Source organism: Protopterus annectens, chromosome 14.part0 (assembly GCF_019279795.1).
Source record: "Protopterus annectens isolate FY-2018-M chromosome 14.part0, PAN1.0, whole genome shotgun sequence".
NCBI classification, from domain to species: Eukaryota; Metazoa; Chordata; order Ceratodontiformes; family Protopteridae; genus Protopterus; species Protopterus annectens.
In genome coordinates this window covers 725,861,686-725,885,652 of record NC_056748.1, presented here as the reverse complement: position 1 = coordinate 725,885,652, position 23,967 = coordinate 725,861,686, and the positions used below count along the sequence as shown (strand labels likewise).

The 23,967-nt window shown below is 38.0% G+C and overlaps 1 protein-coding gene across 1 annotated transcript in view; it reads right to left on the bottom strand.

Moving 5' to 3' along the window:
• REEP3 (receptor accessory protein 3) overlaps positions 1-23,967 on the bottom strand; it is a gene marked incomplete in the record, with an annotated part of 1,378,370 nt that overhangs the window by 673,234 nt on the left and 681,169 nt on the right. The window contains 1 exon segment of the mRNA XM_044056467.1: positions 18,124-18,244. Coding sequence (XP_043912402.1) covers positions 18,124-18,244 — 121 coding nt within the window.

Genomic DNA, 23,967 nt, shown 5'->3' with positions numbered 1-23,967 from the left:
TTTTTTGAGGGTACTAGTTTTGATTTCTTTTCGTTTACTGTGTACCCCAGGCAACTTAGAAGATGTTTTACAAAAGCCAGATGTTGTAAGGGGATGTCCTTGCTTTCTGCTTGGATTAAGCAGTCGTCCAGGTATGGGTAAATTTGAATTCCTCTTTGTCTGCAGTATGCAATTACTGGTGCCAGGCATTTTGTGAAGACCCTGGGCGCAGTAGATAAGCCAAAGGGCAGTGCAGAGAATTGGTAATGGGTTGAACCTGCAATGAAACGGAGGTATCTTCTGCAACTTTGTCTGATAGGGACATGCAGGTATGCCTCCTTGAGGTCCAACGTTACTAGCCATGCTTTCTTGCCCAACATGGGAAGAAGCTGCTGTAGTGTTAGCATCTTGAATTTGGGTACTTGTAAGAAGGTGTTTAGAATTGAAAGGTCCAGAATTGGTCACCAAGCATTGTCCTTTCTGGGGACTAGAAAGAGTCTTGAGTAAAATCCTTGGCCTTGCTCTCGTGTAGGTACCAGCTGAATGGCTCTCATGTCCATGAGCGCTGTAATTTGTTTTTGTGCCTCTGCCCATTGATTTTGTGGCAGGTTTGGCATTCCTCTTTTCATTGGCAAGGTGTGAAAATGGAATCTGTATCCTCGTAAAATTATGTCTAGGACCCATTTGTCCTTTGTGACAATGTGCCAGTTGTCTGAAAAAAGTCCGAGTTTTCCTCCCAAGGGAGCTGCCAAGAGAGTGTTGCTTGGCCAGATGAGGTGCAAGTCATTGAGTTTGCCTTCTGGTAGTTTGGGACCTGTCTTCTCCTCCCTTCTGTGTTGCAGTGCCCTATTGTCGAGGTTTGTATTGAGCTTGTGGCTGTCCTATGCCTCTTGGACGTCTGTATTTACCCCTCTGTGGTCTGTCAGTAGCTGGAAAGGACCAATTTTTTGTTGGCCAATTTCTGCTGAAGCGAGGGGGCTGTACCTGTAGAAAATCTTTGACAGTCTGCATAGATTTTGCCTTATCCTCCATTTTCTTTAAGACTTCTTCTGCCTTAACTCCAAATGGAACATCCTGCTGTAAGGGAGCATCTAGAAGCTTTGCTTTAACATGATCAGGCAGAGTTTGTTCCTTTAACCAAGCATGTCTATGTATAACAGACCCAGTGACAGCTGCTCTGCAGGAAGCCTCCAAAGAATCACAACCACATTGTAAAGTATGTTTGCCCACCTGTTCAGTTGCATGCAACAGATCCTGCATTTCTTTCAATTCAGACTGTTGAGGGAGTGTGCTCATTTTTTGTTTTAGCTGAGACATTAGAAATTGCTGATATTTTAGCATTTGAAATTGGCAATTTAGTGCTCTCATAGCTAGAGTGGCTGAGGTGTAAACCTTTTTCCCCCACCTGTCTAGTGCTCTGGAGTCCCTTTCAGAGGGTACAGGATTTTTTGCCATAGAAGCCTTAGCCCCTTTGGGACACTGGGAGATGGTCTCTGGATCAGCAACAGGGCTTTTATAAAGGAATTTGTGGGAATCAGGCACTCTATAGTATCTGTCTGGTTTGGCTGGAGCAGGAGGCAGAGAATCTGGGTTCAAACTAGATTCTAAGTAAACATCATCCACAATGTCTAAAACTGGGGCATGGCAAGTGGTCTGTGCTGGGGGAGTAAAAGAAACTCTCTGAGCCTTTTCTTTGAGTCAGAGTAGTCCTGACCTTCCCAGTGAAAATGTTACCTCATAGTGTGTAAAGTTTCCCCAAAGGAGTAGTCTTCAGGAGGAGAAGCTGAGGGAATAGAATCCTCAGCATCAGAATCTTCATAAGGGGAGAAGGAGTAATCTTGGTCCTCAGAGGAGCCTGAGGAAATAGACACTTGATCAGAGGAGGCATAATCTTCCTCTTGTCTAGGCCTTTTGTCGGGTGGGGGTTGGGAACCCCCGATTAAAGAGATCAAATTTTCAGCCATTTTGAGCATCTGTTTCTTAGGCATGGGGCCTTGAACTGAAGACTGAAGTGCAGTCTTTTTAGGTTTAATATGAGTCTTAAGCTTAGGATACGTTTTTATGGTGAGCGCCATCTGTCTGAAGACACCTTCAGAAACCGAAGGTGTTTCTGCAGCACCATCTCTTTCTGCAGAGTCGTCGGTAGGGGCTAAACAAAATGGCTGCGTCGACCTAGCGCTCTCCGCCAAAGGCTCTGAAGCGGTCTCTGGTTCCAAATCTGCAGTAGTAAGGGGCTGCATCGGAGCCTCACTGAAGACCGGTCCAGCCGAGGCCTCGGAGTCTGGCTTGAGTCTAGGCTGCCTGTCCTTATCCTTGCTTTTTTGTGCACGCCGGTAGTCGGTTGCTCCGACGGCATTGTGTAGTTACATTTTCTACCGAAGTAGTGTCGTGCGAAATCAAAGCGTCTTTTTATAGTACGCTTATTAAACCTAGCACAAAAACGACAACCAGTGACGTCATGGTCTGGGCCTAGGCAAGGTATGCAGTAAGAATGAAAATCCTTATGAGGTATTTGCTTCCCACAAGAAATACAATTGTTAACTTTTTCTGACATCGGTCTGAAACAAGAAAAGTTTCCCCAATGGGGTACTTAGCTTTATTGAAGACTTCGGATCTGAAATTCAACTTCGAAAATCTCAGGAGTTGGCCAACCGGCACTTGCGAACTGCTTCTGCTTCGGGCACCGTGCGGCAAGAAAGACTGAAGAAAATGGCGTCGGATGCATTATATATACCCCTGGCGCACTGATGTCAGGGAAGAGGCGACAGCAACCGACGCCGGACCAAGACTTTGGAATTCCGGCCGACTGCGGGACCGCCTGACGACAGGATAACCCAAGTGTGATGACTGCAGCAGGGTAACACGATGAACATCAGAGACACAACCTCGTAACTGGAGTCACACCCAGCTCAGACGAGCCGCCACCCAGAGCAGGAAGCTGAGAGAGGGCTTAAAACTGCCATAGCCAGAGAGCCGTAGACGGCACCATGGAAACAACAGGAACCGGTCCAAGGATTTTGAACCCGACAGCCAAACTACGGTCCTGGGTGTGCGACAGATCTGAAGGAGCTGAAGACCACAGATTTAACTCCTGCACAGAGGTGAGATCCATCATCAGTACAGAGGTAATTGGCACTGGGACCGTTGAAGTGGAGGGCTCCAAGCCCTGAAACAAGGTTGGAGGATAAACTGGTGGAGTCCTTGGAGTATAAAAGCCTCAGCTCCGGGTGGTAGAGAGGTTTGTGACAGTGCAGGGAGGCCTCTGGCTGCCAAAAGATGACCCAGTAATCTGAATATGTCCAATTCAGAGAGACTCCTGGAGGAACGGCTTGACATTCCCGAAGGGGACTCAGGCCTATCCAGAAAAGAGCTCAGTTGCTGACCCAAAATGGTCCACTGAAGTGGAATATCCAAGTCCCGGGAATAATTCGCAGATCGACTTTCGGCACCATAGGCTGTTGCATGAAAAGGGAATGTGGAACCAAATGAGAGGACAGTGGTGGTTGAACAGAAACTATTGTCGGTGCTGAAGAGGTTTGAGTCTGATCCGGTTCAATGACTGACTGCACTGGTGTGGATTTAGTTGTTTTCAGTGCCAAAGGTGAGGATATTGCCACTTTTGGTACTTTGGCCTTCGGTTCCGAAGGAACCGTCGGAACCTGCGTTTTTTGAGAATTTGCTTCATGTGCCGTAGGGGAGGTCGGCACAGAGTGACTTCTTTTCTTCACACCACTTTTAGATTTTGAAGTCTCTGCCTTAGATAGGGCTTCAGTAAAGGGACAAGCCTTTCAAAATACGCTTATTGCACCTCTCTGCTAAAGTACAGGTGCTAAAGCCTGGACTAATAGTACAAGTTATGTCCAAGTGAAGGGCACCCAAACAGTACATGCAAGAAAGATGCCTATCAGATTTGGGCATTTTTCTGCCACAGTCTTGATACTATTTGAATGCGGATGTCCCCTTTTGCTTCTCTGGCATATTTAAAAAATATACACACAAACAAGAAGGAAAGGAATTGTGTTTTTTTTTTTTTTTTTTAACCGATATACCAACAATGATGTACAGAAAATGGGTAAAGAGAGAAAAGAGGAAAGAGGATACCAACGATGGTATACGAGACTATCAATGGTAAAAAAAGGAATGAAGGAGGCCTGTTATCAGCGATGGTAATAAGCGTTACCAAAAGGTAAAAGGAAGTGGGTAAAAATAGTTAGGAAAAACTGACACTTACTCAACAATAAGGTTACGAAACTATCTAGTAAAAGGTTTAACCAAATATTTTTAGAAAAGAAGAAATCTAAAGCACTTAGCTGAGAGCATCGGCTGACCCGTCTATGCAGCAAACGGGATCTGGGTTAATGGGAGAGAAGCATTGTGGGTACAGCCTTAGTTCGAGAGTTTCTGGCCAGCACGAGCTATGTATAATGGCAGAGTCGGCAAGGCCATCTGTCAAGAATGAAGACTGACATCAGATTTGTGGTTTTCTGGCAAATCACTAGAAAATCATTGAAGATTGAAGTCAGAAAATAACAGACATTTGAGTTTCAGACTTCATACCCTTCTGAAAAGTCATGCTAACGGAAAACCTGTTATATACTATCAACTTTCTAAGTTTGTAAGAGCAATATTTAAAATGTCTATTTTTGGGCCTTTGTTCCCCCATTACATATGGCATTGTACAGCTTTCATGCTCTATGAGGTTGAGAAGTATGGCGCCAGCCATCAGCATGCTTGCCACAGAGGCAAGTGCTCCTCATATTGACCAGGTGAGAGTCTGGCTTACCCCACCCCAGACTAAGGCCCATGGGATACCTTATCCTTCCTTGGCCACAGCTAGGGCATCCATCTCAGTCAGATGAGTCTAGATTATATCCTACAACAGCATCTGAAAGCATACTTATCCATCCAGTACTGGATGACAAGCACTCCCATCAAATGAGTGGCCCACTTCATGGAAGACCACAGGAAATGGAGGCATTTTCTTCTAGCCCTAACTCAGCCCCATCTCCTTTGCTGATGCCTGAACTATTTAATGCATCACCAGGAGTCCTTCAAACCCTCCTCCTGATGTCTGCATACTCCCACATATAGCTGATTTTTCTCCTCTGTCACCTTGACCTTTCAATTATCTGGGTGTACTGTAAGTTGCCCTTAAGCTTTGAAAGCTGGCTGGCTGTTATATCCTAGGCAGGACATAAATACAGCTTAGGCTACTGCTGCAGTAATCTGATGATGAACATTACCATTTACAAAACTCAGTTTTGATTAAATGAGTTCACTGAGACAACACTCCATAAAGATGATGCCATTAACATTGGAAATTAACTCTGTAAGGACATCAAAGCAGACCAAATCGTACCCATATGTTAGGAGCCATATTTTAATGAATTTTGAAAATAAACACACAAAAAGGAGTTAAGTGTTAATAGGGTGCCCAAAAGTGGTGTACTGTATCGTTTGAGAATGTTACAGACTTAATTAAAACTTGACTCGTATGATGTGCTAAAACTGTGTTCAACTAGGAAAGTAATAACCAAAACATGTCAAATTAAGGACTTCCTATATTACTGTCATTTTTAAATTCTGCAGAGGTAACTTTGAAAACTGTAACAAGGAATCTTTCTATAACAGCAATACTGAAGACTTCAAAGTATAATCAACTTCATATTCTAACAATTAAAAAAAAAAAAACTTTGTTGGACTTTTAGACTGAAGTCCCTGGAAATTAGATGGTGTACACCAATGTCCTGAGTCAAGAAAAGCAGTATCAACCCTGCATTCATCCTTCAGAGGCATCAGTGGCAGCCCCTGTCAATGACCCTTGGAAAGAAAAAGTCTTACTTGTAATGGAATTGTATTAAAATGAAAGGAACAGTAAAGCATCATGGTGAGAGACAAATTTTGAAAATCAGCAGATGTAATTTTTTTAAGCATACATACTATGTTGCTACAGATCTGAAGTGACAAATCTACCTACAGTAATCTATGCAAAGGATAAGAGGCTTGAATACCTCTGTTTTTGACAATAAACAAAACTGTGACAGATTCAAGAAAAAAAAAAAAAAAAAAAGTTTCCAATGGGTTTCTGTGAATGTTGAAAAGGGCAGGCTCCTGTCTCTTACATAAACTTTCTTTCACAGACTCCTCTCGTTTTCATACACTTCATAAAGTCTGAAGCATACAGCTTAACCTATATTAACATTTAATAAAGCAAAATGATCACATATTAAAGTAATGCCAGGGGCTTAAAGACCACCTGTAAAAATCATTTACAGTTGACAATCTACTGCAAGCACATTTTTAACTTTTACAAAATTATCTGCTCTCATAGTGAAGAGGATTTCCAAAACAAATGAAGCATCAATCTCAAGAGAGTATAAATGAAAGTTCCTGTGTAGGAAGAACTAATTCTGAAATGACTGAGGGAGTGAACAACTGGAAAGTGAGGAACACATGTTTTTTAACATTACCTCAAGACCATCTAAGGAAAGGAACAATTTTCCCACGGTGTAGAATTGTTACACAATTAATTCCAGTAGAGTATAAAGTTTTGCACAAGTGACGTAGCTGCGGTGGTACGGCAGTAGCATTGTTACCTCACAGCAAGAGGTTCTCCCGTTCGATTCTCGGCTTGGCTTGGGAGTGCCTTTTGTGTGGAGTCTGCATGTCCTCCCCACAGTTGGGTAGCGTTCGAAAGACATGTGTGCATAAATGGGCGTGCCTACGTTGAAGGTTGGGCGTCAAGTTGGCACCTCGGCGTTTTATAAAAATCTACTGCCAATCATTAGCAGACTGGAGTTCCGCTGTGGCGACCCCTTACCGGGAAAAAGCCGAAAAGACAAAAACTGAAGCCAAGAAATGTGTGAAACTGTGTAAAACCATATGACTAATTACTGATGAAGTACACAACCGGTTATTATATATTGTTTGTGACCTAGCCTATGAATGTTTTCACTCCTGACATAGTTCTAACAGCTGTCTGACTGCCACTAAAGTGGTACTGGTGTTCAGCCAGTAGACTGCCACTGTACCCTCTGAATAGTCACCCAGTGATACTATTACTTAGCAATTTCATGCAGATTTTGTGTTACTGTCCTACTGCCAAGTAGTGTGTCAATGATCTTTAAACAAATCGCTTAGTTATGCTACTGCTTAAATAGCTATTTTGTCTAATTTCTTATAGTGGCTGACACTTTACCTACCCTGACTTATGCTAGTATGAATGCACACTCAACATGGATATTATGGCCAAACTGAATTAATTGGCTAACTCCCAGCTTCTACTCAATTCAGAAAAAAAAACCTAAGCTGATTTTATATCTCCCAAAGAAGCCCTTACACACCTCAAAGTTTCTCAAAAAAAAAAAAAAAAGCCTCTAATAACACCCCTATAGAAATCATCCCCCATACCAAACTACCAGGCATAACAACTGATTAAAACCTTTTGCTCTTTTAAGTCAAATTTTAGTTTATCTAAAAACTCAAAGATTAGGGACACTGTAGTGCAAAAAACTACTTAAATGATTCATACAGGAAACTCCTGGCCTCTACACTCCTAATCCCCACTTTCCTATACGACTCTCCAGTACTGGTTAACCTTCAAGCTTCAATCAAAAAATAAACTAGTGCTTCAACAAAATAGAATAAACTGTGACTAACTCACCAGGCAAAACCCATCACTACTTAGCTCTAAGACAGCTTGATTGGTTTGAATCACTCAAGCAACTCCCACACAACTACTCCCAGTCCACAAATTAATAATTAAACCAAAACAAAGCCCAACAAGACTTACTGCATACATACACCCCTACAAGGCCACATAGATCTGAAAGCAAAATGCTCCTCACTACCTACAAACCACACCTGTCAACAGGAACCTCTCTATTCCAGCTGTGTAGCTCACTTCTGGAGCTCTATCCCCTTACCCCTTAAACATACAGGCAACCTTTCCAATTTCAAGACCAATCTAAAAAAAAAAAATATCTGACACCTGTACCTGTCCTTGCACAGCGCTCATAACAGATGCATGATCACCTACTTACTATAACTACGTCTTTCACATCTTGAATCGCTAACACTTCCCTATCTTGGGTGGTAGTAATGGCCTATCAAAAGCCGCTCTCATTTTAATGATACTGTATTACTAATGTATGCTCTTCTACCTCATCATCTTAGTAGCAGAAACCATTTCCTGTCTAGTGTCCTTCCAACCATTCTCATCTCTCTAATACTAATCCACTCTCTTCCAATCCTAATTTTCTCTCCTGCACATTACTCCTTCCCATCTCATTCTACTACAGTATTCTGGTACTAAAACAGAGTATTTCATACCTCCTTAATATTATAAAAATACAATAAATATCCGAATAATTATAAATTATTTTACTTGACATAGGCTATCACTTCTGCAAAATGTCTTGCAACTTGCAGTACATACTGTATTCTTGATCACAATTTTCCCAGCAATATTCTATATATTTCACTCTGTTGTGGGGGCTCTTATCCCCTTGTTTATAAGGTACATCTCAATCTACTGAAGAGAGTTATCTGCTGCCAAGCTTTTCTCGGCATGTATACAATTACTTATCAGCTTTTGTAAAATGTTTTTTTGCATTTGTGATGCCTTTCTCCCCAACTCATTGTAAAATACTTAATCTGTTGCAGGGCTTCTCTAACCTTGTATACAGTTACTTAACAAATATTGTTTAAATGTTTTTGAATCTGTTGTGAAGCTTTTCTTCCTGGGCCTCTGCTGAAAATGGGCCATTGGCTTAGACCAACTTTCCTGGTTACCAAAGAATACATAAAAATAAATAACTTTCGATTTGTTTTCAGAGTAGAGAACCAGGAACAGCTATCATACTACAGATTTAATATGATGCAAATTAGCTGCCTTTTTTTTTACAGATCTTCATTGTGTATATGTAAATTATAGTGAGTGCTTCTTCACGAAGGGAGGACATGACCCTCCTATGGTTGGCTGCTCAAAAGTGGCATTTTTTTTGTTTCATCAAGTCATGCTTTATTTGCAGGTTTAAGGAGGAGGGTTTCCTTTAGCGGTTGTATTTGTAATATACTTAAGTTGCACATTGCCTTGTTTTTCTAGATTCCAATCCACCATAAAAACACTATCTGCCTATGCACCACTCTACTGATCTGCCATCTACTTTCCATGAAATGCTAACATCACAGAAGTTTTGATATCTTGGTTTCTAACCCAGGCCACTTACCCTCTTTCTATTTTCCTACTTTTTTCTTACTATACCATAGTGGCCATATACAGCAATGTACTAGCTGTTGCCACCTAATATGCCATAACATCTGCAAATGCCAGGAACAGAACTCGGGTGTCGTTTTTTGGATCTCCTGCCTTGAAACAAGTGGCGCCTGCACTCTTCACATAAAAGTAAAGTACATGCATCTTACCATGCTACCATATATTATTTACCAGGATGTTCTTTTTTGGAAATATGTGCTGTAAGGGAAACTTGCCTGTGATCACCTGGATTTTTCCATGGGGAATATTTTTAGATGGTCAAGAGAAACAATGCAATGTAGAAACAGCAACACACTGTATGTAATTAAGTGAATTCCAACACCTCCAATGCACCAACCTCCTTGTCAGCCTCTGCTGCATCTGATTTCTCAACTCATCGTTCCGGATACAGTTTTGCAGTTTTCATTTCTGAAGATTTTCCTTCCCTACCAGAACCATAAGCCAAATATAATTTTCAGAAAAAAGCAGTGAAAAAAAAAAAACAACTGAGAGGCTACAATCAGTGGAGTATGCAAACTCAGAGCATGTTGCAGAACAGCAACTAGTAATTTAAACCTATAATTTATCAAAGCACATTTTAATAGGTAATTACAGAAATGTTTTAGAAAAGGGTTTGATCTTTATATCAGTCCAGGACTATGATTTAGCGGAGACTTCACCTGAGCTGACACTTGCTTTTTTCAAATTGGACTGAAACGTGCATGGTTAGTAAAGATTTAAAAAACTAATATGTTCACGCCAGTATCTCCTCCTTCAGTGTTAGCATCTCTAAAAAAAAATCCGTGGAGAACATTTATAACCTGTACGGAAATTTAAATAAGGTTAAGGCAAGAGATTTTTTTAAAAATTTAAAATCTTTTGAAATCTCCATTTTACGAGAGCGCAGGCTGATTATTATTATATATCCTGCAGATAAAGAAGGCAGTATTGTACTGATGGATGCTAAAAAATACTCTGAATCTATGAATATGATGGATGATAGTGTGATGGATAATATTCTGTCTACTGCTTCAGTTAATATCTAATGTTAAGATTGCCACTTATGAGCAGTACTTAAATATGAACATCACACCTGAGCTGTTTAAATACTTTATTGCTCTTGAACCAAGATTATCACCGATTCATGGATTGCCGAAAGTCCACAAAGACTTAACACATCCAGTTATATTGCCCTATTGCTTCAAGACGTGGCTGGATCACTGAATAGATTTCTAGTTACTTAGAACAAGTGCTTAGACCTATTTTAAATTAAGTTACTCATGTTTTAATTGATGCACATGATTTTTTTGAAGTTGCTGAAACACTGGGAAAGAAACATCAGTTTTTATCATCTGTTGGTATCACTTGATGCGAGTCTTTTGTTCACATCTATTCCCAATGAAATTGGAATAAGGCATGTTTTGTGGCAGAATCTCAACTTTAATAACACCTAAATTAATATTATATATACATTTCTTTAATTAGTGTTGGAGAATAACATTTTTGCTATGAAAATAAGCTGCACCATCAAATAGGTGTTGCCATGGGCAAACTACTTGTGAAAACCTATGACAGTTTAGTATTACATGAACGGGAACTGAACTATATATTTAATAACAATCCATTTAAACAGTACATTCTCTTCTATGGAAGATTTGTGGATATTTGATGGTGTGGGAAAGGGACATTTATACATTAGATGAGTTTAATCATTAGATAAACCCGTCATGTTTTAGGACTTGATATGGAATCATCTGATATGGCCATCAATTTTTTAGATGTACATTTACAAAAAAATTTCAAAGCACTTCTTGAGACTAAGATTTTTGGAAAATTTTGGAAAATGGCATGGATTTTGAAAAAAAAGCTGTTTCCATGTCAACTGATTTTGGTCAGTGCAGTTATAAGACTGCAGAAATAACTACAGCCTACTCATCTGTAAAAGTTTTAAGGTCCAGTAGTATGTGTTCATATTTTAGTTCTTTTGTAAAGGATGTGTTGACACTAGTTTGGATTCATCCATATAACCTGTGACACCGGTTGTATTGCCTTATGGGAATAATTACAGGTCAATCACCAATATTCTAAAGAAAATTGGACAATTCTGCCAAGTTCACCAGATATCAGGAGATTGGCAGGGACAATGCCTAAATATGTTCTTAAAAATAAGAATATGAATCAACAGTTGTGCTATACAATTACTTTGTACAACTTCCTCAGTAAAAGAATTGGTACATATCTGTGTATGAATTGTAGTTCTTACCAATATATACTGCATACAGATTATTTTCAATATCCTTTTACCAGGAATATTTATATATGCAAAGATAACACTGATTATGAAACAACAAATTTAGTTTCTAGATGTATGAACTGTTTTTTTTTTTGTCAGCAAGACTAATAGGAGATTCAGGGATCGTACAAGCACAATACATTTATGATATAAAGAAATTTAATTTGAGTAATTCTTTGTGTAAACATGTTTCACTTAAGGAAACCAAACAGTTTTAGGTTTCAATATTACAGGTAGTGTATCAAGATATTAGGAGAGGGGATACAGTGAATAAAAATGAATTTAGAGAGTATGTCTGGATTAGAAGGTTAAAAGCAACACACTTTCTTGGCTTGAATGAGACTTGCCCTTTAAAACCAATTTTACTCTGAAGATCATTACATCATGAGTCACGTGATCTATGAACTTATTTTAATTTGCCTGTAATTTAAAATTTTTGGAAATACAGCTGTGTTAAGGGGTACTCATGCACTGCTGTAACCTATTTCCCCAACATACTTCTGTTCCACAAAGTTAGGTGCAAGCTTCCACAAAAAGCAATATATACCCTTTGACTGCTGCTCTAATTTGTACAACTACACTACAGCACCCTGGAATATCTTTCATTAATTTTAAATTTCCTAAACATCATACTTTATTTGCAAACTTACTGTTTGGAAAGCATTAGTAACTCCTCCCTCCAGAGAATGAAATGGCGGCTCTGCTTGGGTTCACTCCATTTCCCTACCCTACTACCATACCAACAAACCCCAAACATAGCCCACATTTCAACCCAACGTTCTCCACCTCTCTCAATCTCAACTGATTTCCACCCTTAACAAGATTCCAGCCACATCCTACCATGTACACATTGTGTACTGTCCCACCTACTGCTTTGTAAATCATACCTACCATCATCCTCCTCTGCTATCTGTATCATCCAATCAACTACTTCCAACCACTCACCATAATTTGCATACTCCTCCCCAACTACACCAATCCCCTGCAGCCTCAGCCTTAAACCACTCTAAACATATTCTTCCACCACCTTTTTGTATCCTTACTCCTTTCCACTCTACAGCAACCATCAACCTAAACCCCCATGCCCTCACATTTATAGCCTTCACTTACATATGCCCCACTTCCTCCCCAACAAATACAAAAAAAATCACTCTACAATCCACATCCTTTCCCCAGTCTAACTTTCTTTTGTCACAAAAAAATGTACAGGATACTCGCTGCAAATATCCCACAAACGCTCATCCACTTCACATCTTCCAATAACCTTATTATCTCAAGCTAACAACAACTGCTCTCATTATACCTGTTCTTGGCAGCCTAACAACTCTACCACATTCAACTAATGGCCATCTACAGCCATTCAATTTTTTTTATTTCCCAAACTCTAAAAACTTTGCTATTAAATTTGTATCCAACCACTTCAACATATATAATTACAACCCATCTATACTTAAGACAATCCACTAAAAAACAAGTACAAACCAAAATGGCTACCTCCCCATTTCCACACTCGTATAAATATACAACTATGCAGAGATATTCACCCAAACCCTGTCTCAACTTCACAACATAAAAATTCTTTATATGAATTTATCAGGCACGTACACATCAAAAGTGTTGTTAATAAGAGAACAAATTTCCATGCAGGATAACATGACCCAAATGTAATCGTCCTAATTGAAACCTGGCTACGAACAGAAGTAAAAGATGAGGAAATCATTTCCCCTGGGTTGCAACATTCTAAGAGATAACAGAAAATGAAAGGGCTGGAGATGGTGCCATTCTGTATAAAAATTCTCACTCACTCAACCCTCTAATATTCAATAACAAGAAATGATAAATGCTGATTAAAGATCCTCATTTCCCAGCTCTCACATAACCACAAAAACTCCTTATTTATCACAGGTCCGTACATGCCACCAGACAACATCAACACTGCAGAAGACATCTTCTACTGGACCATATTCAATATTCCACAAGAAAACTAATGTGTGATTTAATCAGAAATTGGCTATTTTCTCTAACTGTTCTACCAGTGCCACAAACCTATATAGTCTATCACAACTAATCTCCCAAACCCGCATAAAAATAATAAGGGAACCACTACTAAATTGATTCTAACTTCCTCATCTAACAAAATCTCTTCCTCTTATACTTTTGCAGACAGTAAGTGATCACCATTTAATTTATCTCATTAGAAAGCAATCTAACATCCTCATACATGATCACCTCAATGCAGTTCACAACCTCTCAAAATTTAGCAAGATATATTCATCTCCTATCTAAAACATTAACATTGGTTCAAGCTAAAATATCTCCCTGTAGATGAAGCTGCAACCTCCCTTGACATCCTAAATTAACTTAACCCTCTCAGCACAAAGAGTAAAATCAAATCCTGCTCCCTGGCTAGCTAGAAATGCCACACATCTTATGAGCTAGGAGACAGGACAAGGAAAACTTAGGCCCATAACAAAATGCAGTCAAATTTCCATCATTACAAACCTCAGGAACAGCACAAAATACCTTGTTAATTTAGAAAAAACTACTATGCAAATCTACAAGATGAAAACAGAAGCAACCCAAAATCTATCTGGTCCTCCATAAATCTAACGTTGTATCCCAGACAGTCCTCAACTCTAAGCAACCTAAACAATTCTGAAGCACTGTCACTTCATTAAGTCAGTTTCCTCTGTTCAATATCCAAACCCGCTCAAACTCCTTTCCCACCTTACCAACCACCCCAAGCTTTTTTGTGTATCTTGAACCTGTCAACCTTAGTCATAAAGACACCTTATGACACTTAAAGCTACCATCCTAGCTCCCTCTCAGTCTCTACCTATGATTACATAATCCTAGAATACATATTCATTGCAAGTATTTATACCTTTTGTTAATTTATACATTGTCAATTTTTTCACACAGATCCTTTTGCATCACCAATAATTTTTGTATACACTACTGTATTTTAATTGAACCATTTTATCCACTCACATATTGCTGATTTTTGCAAGTAGATCTTTGTTTCCTTCTGTATTTTGTCTTGTATTACTGCTGTACTGCTGATTATGTTGACCTCAAATGTAATTGTGTACTTATTGTGACTCTGGAAGTGGATCTTTTCTCCCTGGGGCCACCTCTGAAAAAGGAAACTGTACCCAGTTGAACTTTCCCGATAAACAAAAGTGAGCAATAAATAAAACAAACACAAACTAAGGAACTTCCTAAGCAGGGAATGAGAAAAGACCTGGTTCTTTACAAGGAGCATACCACCACTTGGAGGAATTTCTAGCCACGGAACTTGACAGTGGAATCGGGGTAACCCAAACGTAAATGTTTAGTGTTCCTTTAACTTCCCTGAATAAACTCAGGTGAGATCCTTACAGTTCTGCTATCTTGAACACTAACATAACAGTTATGGTCAGTTGGAGGCCCTGCCTAGAGCTTTAACAATGTGGCACATAGTCAAAAAAAACTTTTCATCTTTAGAGCACATGGCCTCAGACAATCCCCTTCAAGTCACATTCTTAAATGGAGTGGACTGTGAAAAACGTTGCTTATATGCTGAGGTAGAAAGGCTATTTGCAAACCATTTAAAAATTAAGGCTGAAAGTTTGAATTTTTCAAATGCCTACTGCTACTGTCACTTAATACAAACCATGACAAATATAAGACTGCACCCCCAGGGAAGTGAAAGGGACTTAAATGTGGTAGCAAAATTTAATAACTGTCAAAGACATGAGTGAAAGCAAGTATTTGAGTCAAATGCTCTTCTAAAAAAATAGTGACTTTGGTACTAGCCTTCTACTGGAGGTGGCAGGAATTGGTAATAAGGCACGACAATAGGTACCTTAGTGTGAAAAATAAGACAAAAGGATGTAAATGCTATTAGATGTTGCAACATATACAGAGAAAAATTAAAAGGTATGGTATAAAAATGTTTATCTACTGCATATTCCTCTTTTGCAAATATAACATTTTCAGTTAATAAAATGGAAAGGACTAAATGGGACTAGGCAAGTGCATTTTTAATACAAATCGTATGATATATTTTTAATTTACCAGTTAAGCATTCTATGCTTCAAAACATGCTCACAAAGTATTTTTGACTTAAAAACTGCAATGGAAGCACTGTCTCCACATTTTCCATTTAAAAGTATCATTCTATAAGAAGACACTTTAGACCATTCTTTATAATAGAGAACACTGAAAATCATCAATGTCGCTTTGCAAGGACATGTCTTCCACTCTGTATGCAAATGGCTAATTTTGTATTCCTTCTATCTCATGAAGCACTTAACCACAACTTTCACATTTAAAGTACCTGCAATCCCTACTGTACTATTCCTCACCAGGAAATGGCATATAATATGTCTTCCTCAGTAACAACTTCAGCATGTATGCACATCCCAAAGTCATGCAATCAAACCTCTTAATGTCTTTACTCAAGGAATGTGAACAAAGCCAAAAATAAAGGGGAGACAATATCTAGAACACCACCTTTTACAGTAATATTCATTTTCTGAAGCTTGTGAAGTTTGGAACTTAAATGGATGTCATTTAGTGACTGCAACCCTCAATCATTTGCATAAAAAAACAAATGTAATGAGGAACAGACCAAAACATATGTAGCAAAGATCTCAGCATTCTCTGGACAACTGAGAGGTATGCATGCACAAGTAAACTGGTGATCCATGAAATATAATACATATATAGATATATATATATACACACACACACACATATACACACACACACACACACACTCACAGAATGTAAGCATGCACGCGGGCATGTGTAACACCATAATCCTGTCCAAGACTACATTCTCTGCATTGTACCTAATGAATGCTGGGACAGGCTCTGGACATTCACTGGATAAAGCAGGTGTCACAAAATTTTTTCTTCTTTCGGCTTTTTCTGGTTAGGGGTCGCTACAGTGGAAATCCGATTCGCTAATGATTGGCACTATATTTTTACGGAGTCGAGGTGCCAGCCCAACGCCCAACCTTCAACGAAGGCACACCCATTCACTCATGTCTTTCGAACACCACTCTACCAGGGGGAGGACATGCAGACTCCACAGAGAAGGCGCTCCAGCCGAGAATCGAACGGTAGAACCTCTTGCTGTGAGGCAACAACGCTACCGCTGCACCACCACTAATTGTGGGTAAATATAAGTTTCCAGCATGCAAAACAATGTTCAAAAACATTTAGACTATATAAATAAAGCTCAAAGATTATATAGCTATACACAATTTTTGAAAATAGTACTTTTGGAATTTTTAAACAATTTTAGAAAGACTGCAATGTAAATCAGAACTATAAACAGAATATTCTGAACTTAAAAGTATATAAACACAAGGAATACTAAAGTCATTCAGACTAAACTGGGCTGTCTTCCCTCTAGGTCACACTCCCAGAACCTCGTGTAGTTTGGATGCAGATTTAAGGGTTTATTCAGTTAGGAACAGGAAAGAAAATGTTATGCAACCTGTAAATTCGAGAAAAGCTGCAGCTCCATGACTTTTTATTACATATGCAACAACACTTAATTTCAGTAATTTAACAGTAACAGTCTCATATTAAATCATTTCCAAGTTGCGCATTTAGGTAACAAAAGCATTTTTGTACAACATTTTGATCAACATTTTTTTCTTTCAGCAATTTTAGACATGTGCTGCTTTTGAACTTTTTTTCTCCCTTTTGGGGCAGAATGCTACATTCCTCTCTCTCTTCATTGCACCAGTCTCCCTGCAAGCCCTAATGTGATGCAACAAAATCTGTAAAACAACGTATACCCTTACATGATGCAACTGATGCCACTATAGCCTGTTTTTCATTTTAGATTTATCTCCTTAACATCAAGCACCTACTTCCCAACTAATTTATGGCAACATATCTCCAGGTTGACTTGACTTTTTTTTCCTTTTTCTCACATCAAAGCAAATCTTCAGAATTGCAATTCTTGAAGTTCTTCCAGTCTGCTCACCCATGGTCACAAAAAACTGTTACCAGTCAAAAATGGATATATACGATGCGACCAAATTTTTCTTGCCCCTCTGAAACTGTGAAGGTACCCTACACACAGACAGACACACACACTTTCTGCCATGGCCTTACTATTACTCTTCAATTAACACTTAACAATACAGAAGCTAGCTTTAGAAACACAAATGTAATAATTCCAGAAAAAATATGGTCCAAAATTGCAGAGGTCATTACAGCCTCATTGCACACATCTGCCATCCACAGGGGACAGTGCCGTGTTACTAAATGTTGATCCCTTGACCAGTCCAGTAAATCTAAGCCAAGCTCATGATGACACAATGACCAAGAGTACTGCATCTATGTCCCTGCAGACCCCAGTCAAAGATACAAAAAGGTCCTGAAGACTGCCCAGCTCCATGCTTCTTTATTCATATTCAAGAAGCTCATACTTAAAGACTTCTAAAGGGTATATATATTCAAAGACTTGTAAAGGGTATATACATTAACAACTGACCGGTGTGTGTTCAGAACCAAGAAAGCTTGAGTAATTATCATGAGTGTATTTAATAATTCACTTCAAAACATCAAAAACTGTATCAAATCTTACTCTTTCCCGCGAAGAAAGAAGAGGATGAAGAAACTTTCTGTACAATATGCTTGCTCCTCTTGTATAAGGAGAGAGTAACCAAATAACAAAAGCAATCTTCAGTTCGTAATACAACGGAAACCTGTGAAAAGAAATAAGGGAATGCTTAGCCACATAAAATTTCAACACTGTAGTCAGTGTTGGAAAAACACCCTTAGATGAAGATTGTATTTTTCCAATTTATCATCCCGTCAAAAGCAATGATGTGACCTTTACTATACATTATCTTGCAGGTGAGTCATACATATAGATAAGCCTATCTTATGCAATAAAAATTCAGCAGGCAACATACAGTTTTTACTGAATGCATACATTAAGTGAAAATAATCTTCACAATCTCATTGCTGGCTGTTAAGATAGTGTCATGTTTTTTTCTTCTCAGCTCAGTAACTTAATTCAGTCTCCCTATTTCCTCATCCAACAATGCAGACATGCACCTTGATCTTTATCAACGCATAGCAACTTTTGACCCTATCATAAGACAGCAAATTTACTAAGCTACGAGTGCCTGAAAATGAATTAACATGACACAGTTTGATCTTCTTGCCGCTGACAGTATTCCTGCTGCCTTCAAAGAATAGTATAATGGAGTGTTAGCCTGGTTTCAATTTAATGCTGTGTAGACTAGAAAGGCTGCAGAGTGCAAATAAACCTTTGCTGAAACGCAATGACTTCTGGGCCATTAAGGTTGGTGAAAATCTCAATTATAACTACCATAAAGGTGAATAAGATCATGGTTCATAAACACAAATTATACATTGTTTACTAAACCAAGCAGTTTATATTAGACCCCTGAATTAATACTTTCATGCTTTTGCACCAGTGAAGGAAATGATTTAAAATGAAGTATTCTTAGTGAATGCTTCATATTAGCACTTTAAGCATTTATTTTCACCTCATGTCACAACTTTATATTCAATTTTGTTAAAAAAAAACATGTCATGCTGGCAACATGCTATTGTGTACAGAATGGTAGTATTTCTAGCAAAAGCTGTAATGTTCTAACTCTTGTTATACTATTAATGGGACTCTAAATGCTGTTACACCACAAATGATGCTGCAATGATATTAGTTCAAAAACTGCACAGTAAACAAGAAAAAAACTCTAATAGCATCCAAACAATTAGGTAACCATTTAATTCTGTGGATTACTTTGTTGCTATAATAGTACTACAAAATTACTTTCAACGTGAACGGGGAAAATCATGGTTGCCCTATTTGTAATTGTACCATAAGCTTGTAGGTATGGATCAAACCACAGAAAACAAATTATGAAACTGGAACAGAACAACTAGCTCAGGCAGTAGCACATTGCTTCTGTTTGCAACATCAGAAGGATATGGGTTCCATCCCCATACCAATTATCTGGCCATATGTCAGTAATGGCAGCACACAAGCAATAATACCAGAGAGGGTGGGCATCATTGAGGAAATAGAATGCCCAGGGGTGTTGTGACACCCGATACCACAGGCAGAAAGTCTGTTCACCCCTTGAAGATATGCCATTTCCAAAATACCCACCCTGAAGGGCATTATTGTGCTTAGAAAATGGGTGGTTAAATTGGTTTGTATTTGTTTTACTATGTCAATATATATATATATATATATATATATATATATATATTTTTTTTTTAATTTTTTATCTAAAATAATTCCTCTGCCTAATATTTCATAGTTGCTATAGGACATGCAATTGCTTTTGGAGAACATATTTTACATCCAAAATATAGTGTCTATACAAACATATACAAACACACACATTCATATAATACACTAACAGCAAAAGAGGCAGAACGTTTTTTTTTTACACATTTAAAATTTTGCAAGGCTCTGACACTATCAGGCATTATTGTATGATCTATCTCATAGGCTCATACCCCCCTCCAACGCAGTTAACTGCATTAGTTTTTAGTCATTTTCCCATGCTTGGTAACCACGGCTTCCTACGCACCATGGATAGTGTGAGGGGCTACTAAAATGGCAGCTCCTTGTAACTGCTTATTGCAGTTGCTTTTTTGTTATTTTTCTGTTAACTTTACTACTTTTTAAATAACACTTGTTAAACAGGACCTGTTTAGAGGGCAAAAAGAAATTATGGTATTAGTTTGCCTTCACTGCATGCTTCACAGTCACTTAATATGATGCCATGAAGCAGCAGACCAGATACAGGGCTCTCCTTGTACTTTAATACCTTTGTAGAGAACATCTGTCCAGTAAGGTTTTTTAATTGTGATTTGTTCAGTTTCTAAAGTACAGTACAGCACTGGGGGTACTGCACTAAGACAATTTTTCAGATGAGACATTAAACTGATGCCCTATCTGTTGAATTTGGTGTAGGTCCATGTTAAAAAATCTCATGTCTCCTACCATTCCCAAAATAAAATTTAAAAGTTCTTTAAATGACATTATAACATAACTGCATAAGTTGTATAAAAATTGCAAAACAAAAAAGTATATAATTGTGTCCCACTATACTTTCATCTCCCCACATTCACTACATATTCTTTATTTTCTTAGTTTCAAAAAAACGTTTTCCTACTAACTTATTTCTGGGCTACCATTTCATTGTACATGACATAAGGAATCAATTACTCTATATAATTTGTAATTCAACAGATTATCCAACATGTACTTGCCTTCATAAGTATCTTCTTAAACAGTGCCACAGAAGCAACATTTTGATCATGTTCATACCTGGTATATTTCCATTTTTCATGCTGTACTAAACTCTGCTCAAAATCTTTGACTAAAAAATACTCAAAAAGTTAAGTGCTTTACTGCTTCTGTCATACCCTTACTTCCTTTCCTTACACGCATTTAATTCTGCTGCTTTTATTTATGGCAGCATTTACAATAAGCAAGATAAAAATACAGCAAAAACCTCAGGCAAAAGTAAAGTGCAGAACCAAAAAGCCTCTGGGTGAACGCTCTACCTTTTAAAACCAGCCAAACTCAGTAAAAAATAAAGCAAAACCTGTTTATCAAGCACTTTCATCCTTTTCACATAAGGACTTCCTCAGAATGAAATAATTACACAAACCAAATGTTTAAATAGTTAACTACCTTCACATGACACCTTATTACATTAATCATCCAATAAAAAAATGAAATATAAAAAATTAAAACTAAAAATGTCCAATATCCAAAAGTAATATTTACAATAGGTTTTTATTGGATACTGGAGTTTTTAGTCTTCATTTTTCATATTTCATTTTATTGGATGATTCATGTATTAAGGTGTCATGTGATGGTAGTTGACTATTTAAACATTTGGTTTGTGTAATTTTTTTCATTCTGAGGAAGTCCTTATGTGAAAAGGAAGAAAGCACTTGATAAACAGTTTTGCTTTATTTTTTCAAGTTGGGCTGGTTTTAAAAGGTAGAGCATTCACCCTGAGGCTTTTTGGTTCTGCAGTTTACTTTTGCCAGAGGTTTGCTTTTATCTCTTTTCTTATTTCACAGTCGTTATGGACTTTTCTATCTATTGCACGTTATACCCATTTTGTGCAAGTGAATTTCAATGTTTTGATATTGGACAAATTTGTGCCCTTTCTCCGTTCCTTCTTTCTTTAGAGGAAATGGCTGAATTTACAGGACCGTGCTCTTTGCCTGATGGCAATGCTGCTCCTGTGGATGATATTACACAGAATTCAATGAAATTGGGAAAAGAAGGCAATTTATCAGTTAGCAAAACTGCTTTCTTAGCAAGCAATGCAAATACAATCTTCTTTGGAGAGACTTCAATTCCCAGAAGTCCTAGTAACATTTCCCCAACAACGTAGTCCATTGAACCAGGAAGTGAATGGTATTGTCAAACAAAACGGCTGGCGGCACAGAAGGAAGTGACTATTTCAACCAATCTGGATGAAATTCCATGTGCCCAAAGGGAAAATCACTAGGAGGATATTAAGCAGATGGATAGTTGGTTAAAATAGACTCGGTTTTCAATCGATACTTTGGTTTGTACCTCTTCAATGAATGGTGCTTCTGATCTACAAGACTTTATGGAGCTTTGTGCTTTACAGTGAGATAATGTGTATCTTGCTGAATATGTGACACCGAAGTGGGTACCAAAGGGTTTATGAAAGTTTAAATTCCCAAATGGGATTATATATGGACAGAAGGTGTTGGAAGAACTTTTGAGTATGTTTGACCGACATGGTCTGAAACTTATTCAGTTTATCATTAGGATTAATAATAACCATATCAATGAATTATTTGAGAAAATTAATGAGATGAATGTTCAGATTTTTAATGACGCAATTTTTTTCAAGTTTAGAAACCCAGTACATTATTATTTTTAACAAAGTAGAGGAGCAGGTTAAGTCTAATATGGCCAGGAAACAGAAGAAACTTTTACGAGATGCTTCTGAATATAATTGTAACTCAGCTTAGCCTTTGCTCAAGGCATAATTTATGAAGAGTAGGGTTGTTAATGTTGGTACCAAGGGGGAATTGAGGGGAGCAACAGGTGATTATTCTAAGGAACCTTTTAGACAGAACCCAGCCCCTTTGAGTAACAACCAATCTTGTAATAGGGAAAATGGGGAGGTTAATGAGGGAGAATACCCAGTTCTAAGAAGGTCTGAGAGGACTGGAAATAAATCTTGTCAGTTCAACAATTTCTTACCCCAGCCCCAATACATAACAGGGCAGTTGTACACGGGACAGAAATCACAGTGGAGGAAGAACAGCAGGAGCAAGTTTTAGGTGATAACAGGAATATAGAAGCCTTTGGGGGGAAAAAGTTTTCAAGGTTAATAGTGCACAGGTTGTAGGATCTATCAATTTTTCTTTGTTTAAGAAAGGGCTCAAATTTGTCCCAATCCGTAGGTGTGATACTGCAAAATTACTGAGTTCAAATTATATACCAGAAAATTACATTTTAGGACAATGTTCAAGAACCAAGTGGATAGTGATTTTTCTGAGATTAATTTTAAGAGGAAGAGTATACTTAATCCACCACTACACCCTTTAATTGCTAGCTATGAAGATTTGTGTACAAGAAATATACAAAGCTTATAATATTCATCAAGGGCAGTTCTTTAATTTAAAAGAAGAACAAATTTACTTCAAGGACTATGGATTAATAAAAATGGTAGGGTAATGAAACACGATAAAGGGGGAGGGATGGTTATAATGGATAGTATGGATTATACTAATTTAAGAGGGGATATGTTACATGATACAGATACGTATGCTATAATGTCATTAAATTAAATTAACATTGCTAAAAGGAAAATACAGTTATCAGAGAACGCTTTATTTCAAGGAGTCATTAATGAATTGCTTTTTATTTTTTTTAAAGAATGAACATCCGGTTATCCCAAATGTGTTTGGTATCCCTAAAATCCATAAAAATATTAACACCCCCTTTAGAATTATAGTAACTTCCCACAACAGTCCTATCTACACCTTAGGGCTGTTTGTAGATTGGATTCTTAAGGGTATTCTAGAACTTATTGATTATATAGTAAAGGAATCTTGGGATTTTTTAAGAAAAGTTAAAAATGAGTATTACTCTGATGTATGTAGTTTTGTAACTATTGATGTAATCAGTGGCGGCTGGTGACTTTAAATTAAAGGGGGCTGCAGGAGACAGCTGAATGGGTGGGGCCAACAGGAAGGGGTGTGGCCAACCAGAAAGGGGTGGAGCTATGCTGAAAAACACAACAAATGGAACTTTAATTAAATACGCTGCCCTGGGTGCCAAACTGTCATTACGAGAGTCCAATCAAGACATTTACTTAATATCTAGATGGAAACAAAAAGGTTGTGAGGCATGAAAAAATAAATTACTTTTTAA